The sequence below is a fragment of the Plectropomus leopardus genome, chromosome 16 (genome assembly GCF_008729295.1).
Source record: "Plectropomus leopardus isolate mb chromosome 16, YSFRI_Pleo_2.0, whole genome shotgun sequence".
NCBI lineage: Eukaryota > Metazoa > Chordata > Actinopteri > Perciformes > Serranidae > Plectropomus > Plectropomus leopardus.
The window spans coordinates 5,720,969-5,736,359 of record NC_056478.1 but is presented as its reverse complement, the minus strand read 5'-3'; the positions used below and the strand labels follow the sequence as shown (position 1 = coordinate 5,736,359).

The following is a 15,391-nucleotide window of genomic DNA, read 5'->3' as shown; positions in this document are numbered from 1 at the left end:
CCAGCTCGTAAGAAGAGTTGGCAAGCTTTTCACTGGAGGACGAGGAAGTTCAAAAGCAGTTCACACGCCCAAATCTGTCAGTGTTCATGGCGGGTTACAGATGAAATCCTGATACATAATCTGTATTCTGCATGGGGTTTGAAACTTCAGCAAATCGGCTTAATTTTTGTTTTAATTTTGAAAACATGGGAAGAGAGCAATGAAAAAAAATGACCAAAAAAATACTAAGAAATTAATAAAAAGTACAAGAAAACTACCTGAAAAATATTGAAAATAAATAACTAAATGTGCCTATAATAATAATAATAATAATAATAATAATAATAATTAATGAAAATAAATAATAAAAAACAACAACCTGGAAATGACCTAAAAAGTGCTTAAAATTTGTAATAACTTTGTCACATCATTTTAAATATGTAATCATTATCATTATGAATATAGTTCTTCTATATCTTTTTCATTTTTCCATAGACATTTTTTCCTATCTTTTATAAAATAATTTTCTAAATCTACTAACCTCTTGAAATTTGTGAAATATTTTTTCTTTTAACCAAGTTGCTCATTGCCTTTTTCCCATGTTTTTTAAAGAAATTTCACCAGTTTGCTCAGAGATCAAAGGTCTAAATACTTGTGAGAGGTGTCTGAAAGCAGCACAAGAGAAGAGCCGTGCTCCAGATTAGTAATTTTTAACATTTATTCTTTACTCAATCCACACATTAAATCAAGTCATGTTTATGTCAAACTTGACTTTGCATGAGGCCGGTCCACTATCGCAGTCTGCAGGGAGTGTGAGAGCTGACTGTGGATAAAAGAGAGTTATCTCCTCCACAGAGGCCGGCCCATCGAGCCAATTATCCTGTAAATCACAGCAGCTGTAAAAAAAACAAAAAAACACCTGAGCCCTCCATGTGAGTGTAGCGGCGCCTCCATCGTTGCCATTCACGCCCTGCAGAGCGAGTAGAGACATGATTTGGCTGATAGCACATAATCAGGATCATTTATGACTGAAAGCATCTACGTTTTTTCCAGACATTATGTAACAAGAAGGCTACGGTCATACAGCAGTTGTTTGCAGCTCTCGTACCAGACATAAACTGATGATAAGGGACGTGTTATCTGCCGTAAACACGCGATTGTGCGTAAACACGGCATAATCAGGACTGAGGGGGGTTTAAACTCTGAGACTTCTGCTCATTCTTGCAGCATCAGTGTTGATAATTTCAGGTCTGCTGCGTTTGTGCCAAGACTAAACAGGCAGCACGCTGACGGTCAGAGTGCATAAACAAAGTGCTAAAACCAGGAGCCAGATCCAGAGCTGCTGTGTGTCGGCCGTGAGCGCAGATACCTCCTGGCTCTGTGGCAGACAGTTTCATTTTTATAATCCGAAGAGTTTATATAAAGATGGACAACAAGCCCTCGTTTATGCTGAAGTCAAGCTAAAATATCCCGGATGTTATCGCTGCCATCTGGCGCCGGTGACGTCATTAAGAGCCAGAATCTCCACGTTGGAGGCTTTCCCGCCAAAACATCCGCCAGACTAATCGTGAGCAGCCTCACTTGAAGGTAAGCGCACAGATTGGCTGTCACAGCTGTCAATCATGGCGGAAAAAAACCTTTTTGTATAATTTTATTTTTTTCATATTTTATCTAGGTCACTGCATGGACAGCAGTTACCATAAATACAATATTACACTTAACATATGATGAAACATTTATTATTGATACATGGATTATTAAAAAAAAGGTTTTTTGCCATTGACCAAACTTTGCCCGCAAGTAGACAAGTCGTGACAACCCGCCTTTCATGCTTTACAGTTAAACATTTGTTTGCTCACTTACAGCTAATAGATGCAACAAAAATACTAAAATGTGCAACTACTAAAATGAAATGATAGCTAATAGGAACAAAATAACAAAATATATCATTTTTTACCATCAATTGTTGACACTGTTTCTTCACGCTGTTTCTTCTGCCCTGAAACATCACAGCTCTTTTCCCACTCGTAAAGACGACTTTGGAGGGCCGTTCATGTGCTTGTAAATCGTAAATAATGTATCATATTTCGAAAGGGGCATGTAAAGAAAGCATTATTACTGTCTAGGAAAGCTTAATCAGTATTTGTGAACTACTCTCCCCAAAAAGCCAGAAACCAGAGAAGTCTCTAACTTGTGATGTCACCAAGAATAAAGTCTGGAGCTGCTCCACAGACGATGAGTATGAGCTCGATTTAGCACAAAATGTTTGTTTTCTTTTTTAGACCCAAATGAGCTTTATTTTCTCATATTGTTCTCAGTTCTCAAGCAGAAAATATTCCCATAAACTCTGAATATCCTCAGTGTCATCAGTAACATCTTTCAACATTCATTGTCTGTGGAGCTTTAGCTTTTGGATTTGGGAGAGTTGGACTTTTTGGACTGTCTTCCCGGTTGGTCCAGCCACAGGGTCCAGATTTCTCCTTAGTCATTACCTAAGATACCACATATTCATTTCTATTTCACAAAATGTAAACAACTCGAGGGGTCAGAACACACTGAAATCAAACCCATTGCAAGAGTAAAGTGCAATTACTTAAAACTTAAATAAACAGGACTGCAATCAAAAAAAGTGCCTATTGTTGCTTCAAGACCAGTGACGCTGCAAAGGCACAGCATGTTAATGGGCCGAATGATACCAACGACAAGCCAATCAGATAGTTGCTGTACTGGCAAAAACATGCTGGTGTGATAAAATAGGTCCTCAAAGTCTGTAGGTGTGTTTTTTCACAAACTTGACACGTTTTCGAGTCACTTGTGGTCCACTCAGAATCGACCCACGACCCACTTTTGACCAGCTGGGATCTGTTGTCATCAACTGTGGGAATAATGTATGAATTTTAAAAATGGGGGAAGTTTCCCTTTAACTTTTGTTCACTTGCTTGCTGTACAGTTTTAGCATTTTTGAGGTATTTTTTAAATTTTTATGCCTCCACACCAGCAATAGCCACAGTCAGAGGCATTATGTTTTCGGGTCATCCATCCGAATCTTGTGAATATCTCAGGAGCACTTTGAGGAAATTTTGTGCAAACGTCCACTTGAACTCAACAATGAAATGATGTTTTCAAAATGTTTGTGTATGTTAGCAGTAGTAGCTGGTAGATGGACTGCACTTGTAAAGTGCTTTTTCTTTCACACTACGAGTGACATTCACACGCTGGTGCTGAGGCTGACATACATGGTGCCACCTGCAACTCAGTAATCATTCACACACACTCACACACCAATGGCACAGCATCGGGAGCAATTTGGGGTTCGGTATCTTGCCTAAGGACACTTTGACATGTTGAGCCGGGAATCAAACCTCTGACCTTCCGATGACAGGAAGTAAATTATTGGAAAATTATAGGAAAATTAATCTATCAGAAACACCTAACTCTTAAATTTTATCAAAAGATCAAATAAAATAAAAATCAATATCACCCTTCAGTTGGAGACATTTTACAGAAAACCTGTGTTGTAGATTTTTATTTTGCTTTAACATGAATAGAAATCAATGGGTGCCTCTTCATACAAATACAGTAAAATCCACCAAAAACAGCAGCAGGGTTTGCAGAGTAGGCCTATATTTCAGTTACATGTTAATTGTGGAAGACAGCATAGGTGTGCTTTTATCACCTATGATTCTGCTGTGGAAAAACTATAGATGACGAACTTGGACATGAAGCTGCAGCCACATTGATATTTCGTGTCCTACAAAGTTTAGTTCAGTATAAAAATACATTTATTTACAGACAGAGTCAAAAACAAATGTACCTGAGTAGATATTAATTCATAGTTTTTGCCTTAGCTTTCTTTAATCGTGATTACTTCACAAATTACAGGTAAGTTTTGTTTATTATTGGCTTTATTGGCTATTATACTGTTTTGCTGCTATTGATATATATTAATAATTGTGTGTGTGTGTGTGTGTGTGTGTGTGTGTGTGTGTGTGTGTGTGTGTGTGTGTGTGTAAGAGTAAGAGAGTCTGTGTTATCTCATCTCAGCCTCTCTCTCCTCCCGATTATCAACTCGATTTATTCAATGCTTTGGCGCGCGCTCTCCATCCTCCCAGCTCGCGCACAGCAGACGGCGCGCCAATCACAAAAGAGCCTCCGCCGCTTCACGAGGCTGCTGATATTTTGACTTTCCCAGTTTCTGGAGGAGCGGAGAGGAGGAGGAGGTGACGGAAACTTGTGTTTGGCGCAGAGATGCAAAGTTTCGTCGGAGTGTCGCACCTCTTGTCGGTTCTTCTGCTGCAGCTGGTACCTGCGCAGGTGAGTCAAACCGCTTCAAAACGTTCATTTTAGTTACGCTACTTACAACGAGTCGAGTTTTTCTTTTACTCGAGAGATACTCACGATTTTTTTAAGGTGACATTTATTTAAGAAACATTTATTCCTCTAGGTTGCGCGACTTTTTTTCTGTTTGCCAATATTAGAGTGAATCTTAGCTGGTCTTTAAATTTGTCTTGTGTTTAAGTTTCACTTATAACATATAATTACGTAATTCTTCGTTCAGTTCAATTGAACTTTATTTATAAAGCGCCTTTTGTACAAAATTGCAATACAAGGCGCTTGACAATAAAAAGAGAAAAATAAATAACTATATAAATTAACATACTTCAAATACAAGATAATTAACAATGCAACAAATGAGAACACAATAAAACAAGGGATTAAGAGACAGGGGAAGATGGTTTGTTAAATATAAATTATGAAAATGCTAAAGATTTCTTTTAAAGGTGTTAATGGTTGGGGTCTCAGTATATTTTGTGTTCTTTGTGAGTGTTATATTGTTTGTTTTGGAGTTGAATATTTTTATTTCTTATTTTTGTTTATAATAATACTAATGATAATAGTAGTGGATTTCATTTAATAATAATACAATAATAAAGGTTATTTATGTAGCACTTATCGAAACCAATGTTACAAAGGGATTTACACTTAAAATCGCAGAAATACACAGGGAAATTTTTTAAACACAAAAAATAATTAAAAATTAAATGGCAAAAGAAAAAAAATGGTTGTTATTCACTTTACATTTGAAACTAATCTCAAAGTGCTACAAGGTAAAAACATTAACATAAACACAACACAGCAGTCGCAGTTACTCAAATTCTACAGTAATTTCTTTAAAATAAAATCAGTTAATGTGCCAGGAAACAGAGAAAGCAAGACATCTGAGTTTTTGAGGCTAAAGACAGCGTTTTATGTCACTTTTGCATGATTCCACTTAGCAATGAATTAAATGTCAAAATAGTCACCAATTATTGTTCTGTTGATTGACTAATTGATTAGTCGACTAATCCTTGCAGCTCTGGTGTTGAGGATGGAAATAACTTTAATTGTCTGAGTTCAAATGCAACTAAATCATTTTAAATCTAAAATGACCACAGCATTGACTCTCTGAGTCAACACTTTTCTTGCTGCTTTCAAAAGCCCTTTAAGTATTTTAACCTTTAAACCCGGAGCAAATTGGTGTGATTTCTTTTAAAAACATGGAAAAATGACAGTGAGCGACTCGGTATGAAACGTTGCACAAATTGCAAGAAACTAGTAAATTTATTTAGAAGAGATTTACTTAGATTTTAAAAAGCTTAAAAATGTCTAGGTAAAAAAAAGGAAAAAATCTACAGAAAACTATTTTTATAATTATTATAATTACATACTTAGTATGTTACAGAATTATTATAATTTTTAAAGCACTTTTTTTTGTTTTGGGTTTTTTTTTTTGCTAATTTTCAGGTAATTGTCTTGTACTTTTTACAGTTTTATATTACTTTTATTTTTTGCTCAGTGCTTTCTTCTTATGTTTTCAAAAAATAAAATAAAGCCAATTGGTTCAGTTTTCAAAGGGTCCTCATGAGGGAAATGTGGATTTAGTTTCCAGAATCAGAACAAATGCATCTACAATTTAATAAATTATGATGCCATTTTTAAAAATTGACCACAATTTTTTTTCATCTTTCCTGACTGTTTCACACTTTCTGTATAGTTTCCAAACAATGTCCCAAATGCAGCTTTGCAAATACCTTTATTATGATAATAACCATCTTGCAATTGTTTGGCAGCTTTGTGGCAGTTACAGAATTAGACGAAGAAAAATAATGTTTAATTCTTCTCCATTTTTTTTTCCTTTTTTAGTAAGCCAACAGTTTCAGTTCTCATCTCATCAGCCACTTCAATCACACTCTAATGTTTATGCATGTGTGTGTATTTTATGCCAATTATAGCTGCTGTAATGCATCTGGCTCTGTTGTTGGATGAAGCAGCACAGACTCTTTGGCACAAATGCAAACTCACTTCCAGCAAACAAAGCTATGAAGTATTCCCTGCGTGTCACATTCAGGAGACAATGTTCCCATCGATGCTCACAATGTGAGAGGAGAGGTGAGGAGTCAGAAAAGGATTGTTGATACTGAAAAGAAGAAGCGGGCCAAAATCAACTTTGTTTCTGCTCAAATTGGCGCTCAGAAATCAGTAACATTGTCACTGTGAGTTTTGAGGTCGAGCTGTGAGAACTTCAAGCAGTTCACGCTGAGTCATGACACTTTTTCCTTTGTTTAAACTGTTTATTGTGTGTAAAAACTCCCAAAAGTGAAGGCAGCGACTATTCTTGCTGTTATTCTTTGCATTCTTCGTAGGTTTCTGCTTCTTACGACAATAAACCCTCTAGTGTTACATCAGATTGAGAAATCAAGCAAGTTTTTGTTGTTGCTTCTGGCTCGTTTTACTGCTTAAACAGCGGCTCAGTGGTGCGCTCCTGAAATCATGCTGCATCACTGTTTTCACTGGATCATTGTGTGTGCGTCTTGTTTCTGTGCCACAAGAGGGCGCTCTGCAACTGCACATGAACAAACTACATCAGGCTTTATTTGTATGGCACTTTTCATACAAACTGTTACACAAAGTGCTTCATTTATCCGAGGCCACCTCACTAGATATTTTCAAAAGGCAACTAAGAAGGTATCTCTTCACTTTACCCTTTAAGTAGCTCCAACTTAACATTGCATTGCAACTTTGCATTGCATCTTATTTTTTCTGGTATTATTAAGTGGGTTTTATCCATTTGAAGATGCATTCTTATTGCACACAAGCACACAAAAACAGGATTTTGTGAATAACTAAAGCACTAAAAACATAAGTGCTCATGCAAACCAGGAACTCAGGGACTGCTGTCATAATTTAGGAAATACCAGAATAAAACCTACTACAAATTGAAATAAATAAATAAACAAACAAGTAGAGAAAGAAAGATAATAGCAATAATAAAAGATAAATAAGTAAAATACTAATAAATAAAATACAGCTAAACACACATAACATAAAAGTACATCTGTAATATACACAGAAACATTTATAAAAAAGCTTAAAAATAAGTACTAAATAATAAATATTTTAAAAAATCACTTCTAAAAAAATAATAAAAAAATAAATAATGTAAATAAAAACACTTTACTAATGAACAGTAAAAAAGCTTTAAAACTGTTAAAAACAGAACATTTAAAAGCATTAACTTAAATTATTAAGTGAAATTAAAGATTCGATCACAAGGGTTTTTTTAATCTGTATTTAATATTTTGCAGATTTCACATCCTCCAGAACTTGGTCACTCAAAAGGTAAGGCCTGTCCCACTAAATGATTATTCCCACCTCTCTCTAAAATGATTTCATCACTAAAGGTTTATTTTGTCCCGTAGTGATGGCGTTTCAGGAGGTGTGGGCGAAGAGCTTGTGTCGGCCCATGGAGCAGCTGGTGGATGTGGAGCACGAGTACCCAGGAGAAGTGGAGTTCATCTACATGCCTGCGTGTGTCCCACTTTGGCGCTGCTCTGGTTGCTGTGGGGACGAGAACCTGGAGTGCCAGGCGACGCTGGAACGCAATGTCACTCTGCAGGTGCATTAAGATCTCTAATCAGACATGATTTATCAGAAATACCTGCTGGAGGATAATAAAAGTTCAGTTTCTCTTTAAGGAGTAGCTGCGGTACATTTCAATCTGGACTCTATGTTCCCGTTTTTTTTTTTTTTTGTGAGTGACTAATGGGAACAACAATTTCTGAAATTGGTCTAGTATTGTGCAAGAGGACTGCAGCAGTGAAACAGGCTGTAATTTAATGTTAAAGGGCATTGGTGCATCATCAATGTACGTCCACTAAAGGTTTTTGTTTTTTTGCAGCTGACAGGCTGAGATTGTTATTTTACGGAGACAGAGCTTTTTGTTAAAGAGTAAGATCCTTTTTTTTTTATTAAGAAACAGTGTCAAAATCACTGTTGCCAGATGCACCAGACTCCATTTAAAGAAACAGTATTTTTATCATCCTAAAACACACTTCATTCATAGTCGGCAGAAACAAAATGAAACCCACAAAAACCATCTTGATTTGTCCTCCTGCCATTACAGCGATCACCAGCTCTGGTTTGGTTGAAATGAACCTTTAATTAACTCAGTTAGATGTGAGAATTTTCTTCTTCTACACATGCTAAAATTACTGCATATTTAAATGGAGTCTGGTGTGGTTGGTGATGGTGATCTCAGTGCTGTTTCAGGTAAACAAAAAGTATCTTACTGTTTTAAAAAAGGTCTCTATAGGGATCCTATCTTTAATTTTGGCAGACAGTCTAAATACCAATCTACACCTGTCAACTTTTGGTGGATGCACATCGATGGTGCATAATTTCCCTTTAACACCTGGACCATCATCAGTTTTCTTGTGCTGCGTTCAGATGCCTTTTGCAAGCATTAAAACCTCAAAGACCTAAAAAAGACAAATTATTGGTTTCTTAAACTGCAAGAAATTTGGAAAAGATGACAAGAAAATGAGCTGAAATCTGTTGTCTCTTATTTAAAAGGAGAGATGAAATTATTCAAAGTGTATTTTAAAAAAATTATGTAACAGAAATGTATACACTTTTTCATATTAGCACTTTTTTAAAGTAATTCCTTTTTATTGTATTCTTGTTTTAAAATCTTTTTTATAATTTCCAGGTATTTATTGTTTATTTATTTACTTATTTTTAGAAATTTTGTGCTAATTTTGAGTAATTTCTTGTCAAGTTGCTCATTATCTCTTCATGAATGTTTCTCCAAAAAAAGAAACAACATCAGTTTGCTCAGGTTTTAAAGGGTTAAGATTTTCTTAGGGTTACGTTTTTTAGATTACAGCTTGATTGGCTGCTGCAGCCCTCTCGCTTAATACTGGCCCAGTTTCAAAAATTACTGTTCCTATTAGTTACATGGACACAAAAACATGGGAAAATAGTGTCCGAAGCGACTTTTTAGACAGAAAGCGATATTTTAACAATAATGTTTTAAGACGTTTAAATATACCAGTGTTAAGTAAATAGCAGAATATTCAGTTTTCCCTTCACTTTGTCTGTCAGGTGATGAGGATTCACCCCATGTTATCTATGCATCATGTTGAACTCACATTTGTGGAGCATCAGAGATGTGAATGCAGGTAAATCTTTCTAATAAACACCAGATGCAAATTGAGATTTTTATAACACAGTTAACAGCCACTTTTTTTTTCTTCTGTCTTTTTAGACTCAGGCAGAAACCCACGAATAATAAAAGGTCAGTAGATGAACTTTTTATCTATCGGAACGTGAAAACATCAATATCTTCAGTGCACTTTGCTCCTCCTCCACAGCAGCAGCGACTCTATCAAGAACAGACCGAGGAGGAGGAAACACAAGAAGACAGCAAACGGCTGCGGAAAGTAAGAGATGGATTGCCCTCCTGTGACACACACACACACACACACACACACACACACACACACACACACACACACACACACACACACACACACACACTGCATCATAATATTTGGACATTTACGGCTGCATTCATCTCTCTTTCCTCCACACTGTCGAACCACAAAGGACAGATGAGATTAACAATATCACAACATATTGCCTGTTGTGTTGCTCCTCCACAGAGCATTCGTAGCACAATAATCCAAAGCCGCTGATGATTTCAACCAAAGACTGATGCGTAAAGGTTTAGTCTAGAAATAACCAGATTCACATATTAGGGAAAATAATAAAACGAAACACCAGAGAGGGAAAGAGATCTGTAAAGATAGGGCCTCAATGTCGCAGTACACCTCCTCAGAAAACCAATGTGTTTGTGTATTTTTGTCACATTCTTGTAGGCAGAATGTGATTTAATGAAGGGATTAATCCAAAAAGCAATCGAATTTACCTTCTACACAAGTGAAAATGCCTTTTTTTTGTTTTAGTAGAATTCAATTAACTTTTAAGCCCAAACAGTTCAATCTTGGAGGAACATCAGACTTTTACAGTCTGTTCTATGAGTTTTATGTGCAGTGAGTTTGGTATTTGATTTGTCTGTGAGCTCACTTTTTCCACATAAAGGTGAAAATGGCAGCATGTGTCACAGATCATCTCTCTGTGCCTCTGCTGTTTTTTCGTCTTTTATTATGACTCAGCGCAGGTGTTCGCCTCAGCTGGAGGCATTGTGTTTTCAGGTCGTTTGTTTGTCCATCGCATTCTCGTGAACGAGATATCTCAAGAACGTGTCGAGGGAATTTCTTCAATTTTGGAACTTAAACGTCCACTTTGACTCAACGATGAATTGATAAGTTTTTGGTGACATGGGTCAAAGGTCAAGGTCACTGTGACGGGGTTCCCGCGGTTCCTTAAAGAGTCTTAAAAGGCATTAAATTCATTAATCCAAACATAAGGCGTTAATTTGTATTAAAATGACTTAAATTAATCTTTCAAAAGTTTTAAAGTGGGATTTTAAATTTTTTTCTGATATTGCATTTTAAAATCTCAAAATAACCTTTTCTTTTAAATAATTTACCAAATTCCTTCTCTTAAACTGGTCATGATGAGAATCCAGGCAGCAGAATTTCACATGCAGAGTGAAAATCAAAATCATCAAGAAAACCAGACAAAAACTGACAAATATTTCCCACTGTTTTTGGTAAACCAAATAGATGATTATAATAGAATATGTTCATTGTTGTGCGTTCGTTCCACTCTAAAAAAGGTTTTTTTTCTCAACACTTCACACATTTAACGTTCTCACTGGACTTGTTTTATAGTATAATAAACATTTGGGCAAAATTGTCCTTCAGTCGTGGTGATTGTGAAATTGGATTTAAATTTCATTATGAGAGGCAATTTAAAAAGTCTTAAATCTAACTCGTCTTAGGCTGTAGGAGCCCCGCTGTGACCTCTTTCGTCTCATTCTTGTGAACACGATGCTCAAAAACACTTTGAGGGAATTTCTTTAAATTTGGCACAAACGTCCACTTGGACTCAGGAATAAATCTAATCAAATTTAGTATTATTTTTGGCCATAACTCAAGAATTCATTGGCTAATTATGGCAAAATTTCACAAAAATGTCTGAGAAGATAAAATGATGGAAGTGAGGACATTTTATATCCAAGAGATCAAAGGTCAACTCAAATGTGACATCATAATGGTCTGTAAAGACACTTTTCTGGCCATTACTTAATGTCATAACTGAAACTGTGCTGATTGTTTGCTGGGGCGAAGACGTGTGTGAAGCATCCATGTTTTCACGGAGATTGATCTAAACTGTAAGTGCAGCTCGACTGGTTTGTACAATCATGAGGCAGTAATTCTCCTTTGACTCAGGAAATCGTAACCAATATTATATTAGTGCACAATGAAGGCATTGCTATAAAAGACGACTTTAAAACTGCAGCCAGCTCTGCAGAGTGTGAAGTGGTTCTGTTAAAGGGGCCAAACTTCAGATCTCATGACAGTCACTTTAGGAACTGTAGGATCCAGGGACGATCAGCACCGCAAGACCCTGAACTTTACAGAGGTGCAACACTGAATCACCAATTAGTTCACATATTTTGTCTATTTTTAGACAGCATGTGTACACTGAAACTGTTTGCACTGCAGTTAGAGCTCCTGTCCACGTTGGCCCTGAAAAAAATAATTTCACTTTCAGATCTGTGCATCCTGTTTTTATGCAAAACAGCTTTTATAAAGTTGCACTGAAACTATTTGAGGCTGAGATGTTTGAATATAGTTGTCTGAGTTTGTCAAGTGACCGGACGTTTGCAGTCAAGGTCTGAGCATCTGAGTCTTACAGAATCAGTAACATCTTTTAAATCACTTATTAAAACGTATCTGCTCAAAAAAGCCTTTGATTAATTCTAGCACACTCTTAATTTTAAACATTTTAAACTGTCTGATTTTATATGCCTCAGTGCAATCCTTTGGGCTCTGAGCTGCCAGCTTTGCTCATAGATGGTATTAATGTTATTTTTGGGTTGTGTTGGGTTGTTTTTCTTGAAGTTCCCTCATTCAAAAAGCCTAAATCCTGCATTTATTTAAATCTGCGATCAACCTTGTAAAGCACTTCAAAACTTTGTTTCAAAAAGCGCTTTATAAATAAAGCTAATATTATTATTGTTATTATAAATCAGTTGGGTAACTTACAGTTCTTTTAGTACAATTAGAAAAAAAACGCTATGTTACTATTTTTCTCCTTGACTCAGCAAGGAAACACCGTCTATCTGTGATAAGATGAAGAAAGCATGTCGTACTACAAAGACTGCAACTTTGGAAGATAACCTTTCTGTTGGTCTAACTCAAACTGCTGAGGCCTCAGATTGGCTTCAGCTTAACGTGAGAATGCAGTTTTGCAAAGAAGGAAGTCTGAGGACAATATGGAGGGATGTCCTCACAGTCAGGGACAATCAAGACTTTTAAGGTATAAATGGGTGCTGTTAAGACAGACTTGAAAACCTGTGAACTGTCCTTTAAGCCCTCATCAAAGATCCTCAGGATCAGTATTGGAGGCATCACTCTTCGTTCAGTCACTGAAGCGCGTAAATGTCTCCCTCAAGGGGAACAGGAACAATGGACGATTTAAAGTAGGTGCTCAGTCTGGTGAAAACTAGGTCAGTTGTCTGAAACTATACGCTTTTACTATCTCCTCCACTAAGAAGGAGAGCAAGGGGGACATTTCATCCAGCAGCCTAAACAGAGCTGGAAGGGAATCTGTTGTGAAGCTGCAGAGAGTGACGCAGAGCAAAGGACATATTGTGATTCGAGGCTCTCGCAAGCTGCATAAACATTAAAGATGAACAGACTCTCTTTTAGGTCAGTCTTCCTTTTTTCTGTTGCTTTGCAGTCTAGGCAGTTGTTGCCAATGCTGGAATTGCAACTTTAGGGGCGTGTACGCACATCTGCATTTGTAAGACAGCCAAACGCCCTCTCTCTTACCCCTTTCCCACCAAAATTAGCACAAACTTGTTGCAGACTAATTTGGGTTGATATTTTAGCGCTGCTTAGGTGGAGAAGGACAGTAATTAGTTACAGCACATTAGTGCATGTCAGTGGTTAAGGAGCTAAAATTACTGTGTTCATTCGGGTGTTGTGTTTCCATCAATGCCGATCGGAGCCAAAAGCGATAAATACCCATGACTGCTGCAGAGTCATTTGATCTGGGTCGTTTGTAGGCATCAGACAGAGAATTAACAATTTTAGGAAGCTCATCTGTTGGTGAAAAGAGTGCTTTATCTGACTTACAATGTAGATCATATTCAACCCCAAAAACATCTGAGTAAAGTTTGTTTTTTTTAAAAAAGCGTCATAGTCAGCAACATGACTTGAAACAGTGTCTCAGTCCTGATTCATGTAATATGTCTCTGCTTAAAATGAGTTTTATGGAAACTAATGATTTTTTGCTTTTGGTTTCTGCTCAAAGATGTTATGTAAGAGCTATAAAACATGAAACAGTTACTTCTCATTATTTCTCCAATGTTTTGATGTGATTTAAATGGTGCATTGGAACCGTTTCCCCTCTGGAGAGCAAACAATGATATCCAATAACCAATTCCTCCAATCTTGCAGTATTTTGTTGATGGAGAACAAATCCAGCAATGAGATCAGTAAAATAGAATAGTGTCTCATGAATATAACTAACAACAAATGTTTTGCTGCATCGTTGGGAGAGTTGAAATTCTAATAGGATTCGGGGAAGTCAAAAAGTGTTGGTTAAAAAGATGGACAAGATGTTTTTCATTGATATACCGGACGTGAATGTCTTTAATCGTTTATTTTTGTCTTTTTTTAGGTGCCAGTTTCCTCAAAACAAGATTGATCTTCACTGATTCACATCTGTCCGTAGTTTAATTTGAAGGAGTGATTTTGGAGTGGCAAACAACAGCTCATTTGTCAATTAATCATCTCTGACTATTCATCTTCAGTCTGTGTATCTTTCGTCCTCCAGTGCATCCATCAGACATCCCCACTTGTCCATGACATTTTTTTCTTTGATTAATTGTCAAAGCAAACAAACATATCTGCAAACTCTGTGGCTCTAACTCGTGTTTCTAACAGACACAAATCGTTGGCAGTTTTAATTTTAGAAAGCTTGTGGGAGGTTTTAAAAAAAAGACAGCAGATTCAGAACAGGTAAAGAGATAATTGGTGGTATGCTGAAAGTTTATCAGTTGCCAGGGGAAAAGATTAAAGGGATAGTTACCTGAAATCCAAAATACATATTTTTCCTCTTTCCTGTTTTGCTGTTTATCAGTCTAGATAGTTTTAGTGTGAGTTGCCAAATGTTGGAGATATCGGCTGTAGAAATGTCTGCCTTCTCTCAAATATAATGGCACTAGATGGCATTCAGCTTTTGGTGCTCAAGGCCCCAAAAACACATTCAAAAACTCAACAGCAAAGTCTCTTTCCAGAAATCATGACCCGATTACTGAAGATAATCCACAGACATTGTTATAAGCAGTTTCATGAAGGATCTGTTTTCTCTCTATTGAACTAAACCCTCAGACTGTATCACCACGCAGACCTATGCGAGCAGCTACTCATGGACGAGAGGCTCGTGCTGATGACAGTGCAAGATGTAAACATTAATGGCGTCCTCGACTTACTGCTGCTGTAATGCTTTGTACTTTTTTGTGCCTTTATTAGATAGGACTGGTATGTTAAATATGCTGCTCTTGTATTGCGCTTTTCTACTCTTTTTGAGCACACAAAGCACTTTCACACTACATGTCACATTCACCCATTCACACACACCGTACATGGTGCCACCTGCTACTCACCATTCAAACGCACTCACACTCCGATGACGCAGCATTGGGAGCGATTAGGGGTCCAGTATCTTGCCCAAGGATACTTCGACAGGTTGCCTGGAGGAGCTGGGGATCGAAAGGCTGACCTTCCGACCTTCCCGCTCTACCTCTGAGCCACAGCCGCCCAACAATAGCATGACAGGGGAAGAGATTGGGGATTGCATGCAGCAAAGGGCCGTGGCCGCTGTGGCAAGGACATAGCCTTTGTGCATGAGGCCCGCTCAACAAGGTGACCTAACGCCCCACGCTCTGTAC

At 37.2% G+C, this 15,391-nt stretch overlaps 1 protein-coding gene across 2 annotated transcripts; it reads left to right on the top strand.

The window, feature by feature from the left end:
* The first annotated feature begins 4,198 nt into the window (after positions 1 to 4,198).
* LOC121955958 (vascular endothelial growth factor A-like) lies at positions 4,199 to 14,513 on the top strand. 2 transcript variants are annotated; one of them, XM_042504057.1, is made up of 7 exons: positions 4,199 to 4,293; positions 7,605 to 7,638; positions 7,719 to 7,915; positions 9,403 to 9,479; positions 9,566 to 9,595; positions 9,675 to 9,740; positions 14,119 to 14,513. In XM_042504057.1, exons 1-7 carry the CDS (start codon positions 4,228 to 4,230, stop codon positions 14,153 to 14,155), a joined length of 507 nt encoding a protein of 168 aa, XP_042359991.1. In that variant the 5' UTR covers positions 4,199 to 4,227; the 3' UTR covers positions 14,156 to 14,513. The 2 variants fall into 2 exon arrangements, with proteins under 2 accessions (XP_042359991.1, XP_042359990.1); XM_042504056.1 differs by having other exon boundaries at positions 9,672 to 9,740.
* Positions 14,514 to 15,391: the final 878 nt, after the last annotated feature.

What these genes read in the sequence shown, in the direction of transcription:
- LOC121955958 (XM_042504056.1), top strand. Translation starts at nt 4,228, where the DNA reads ATGCAAAGTTTCGTCGGAGTGTCGCACCTCTTGTCGGTTCTTCTGCTG. An exon ending in AGAACTTGGTCACTCAAAAG is followed by an intron (nt 7,639 to 7,718) that starts GTAAGGCCTGTC and finishes TTTGTCCCGTAG; the next exon opens with TGATGGCGTTTCAGGAGGTG. An exon ending in CATCAGAGATGTGAATGCAG is followed by an intron (nt 9,480 to 9,565) that starts GTAAATCTTTCT and finishes CTGTCTTTTTAG; the next exon opens with ACTCAGGCAGAAACCCACGA.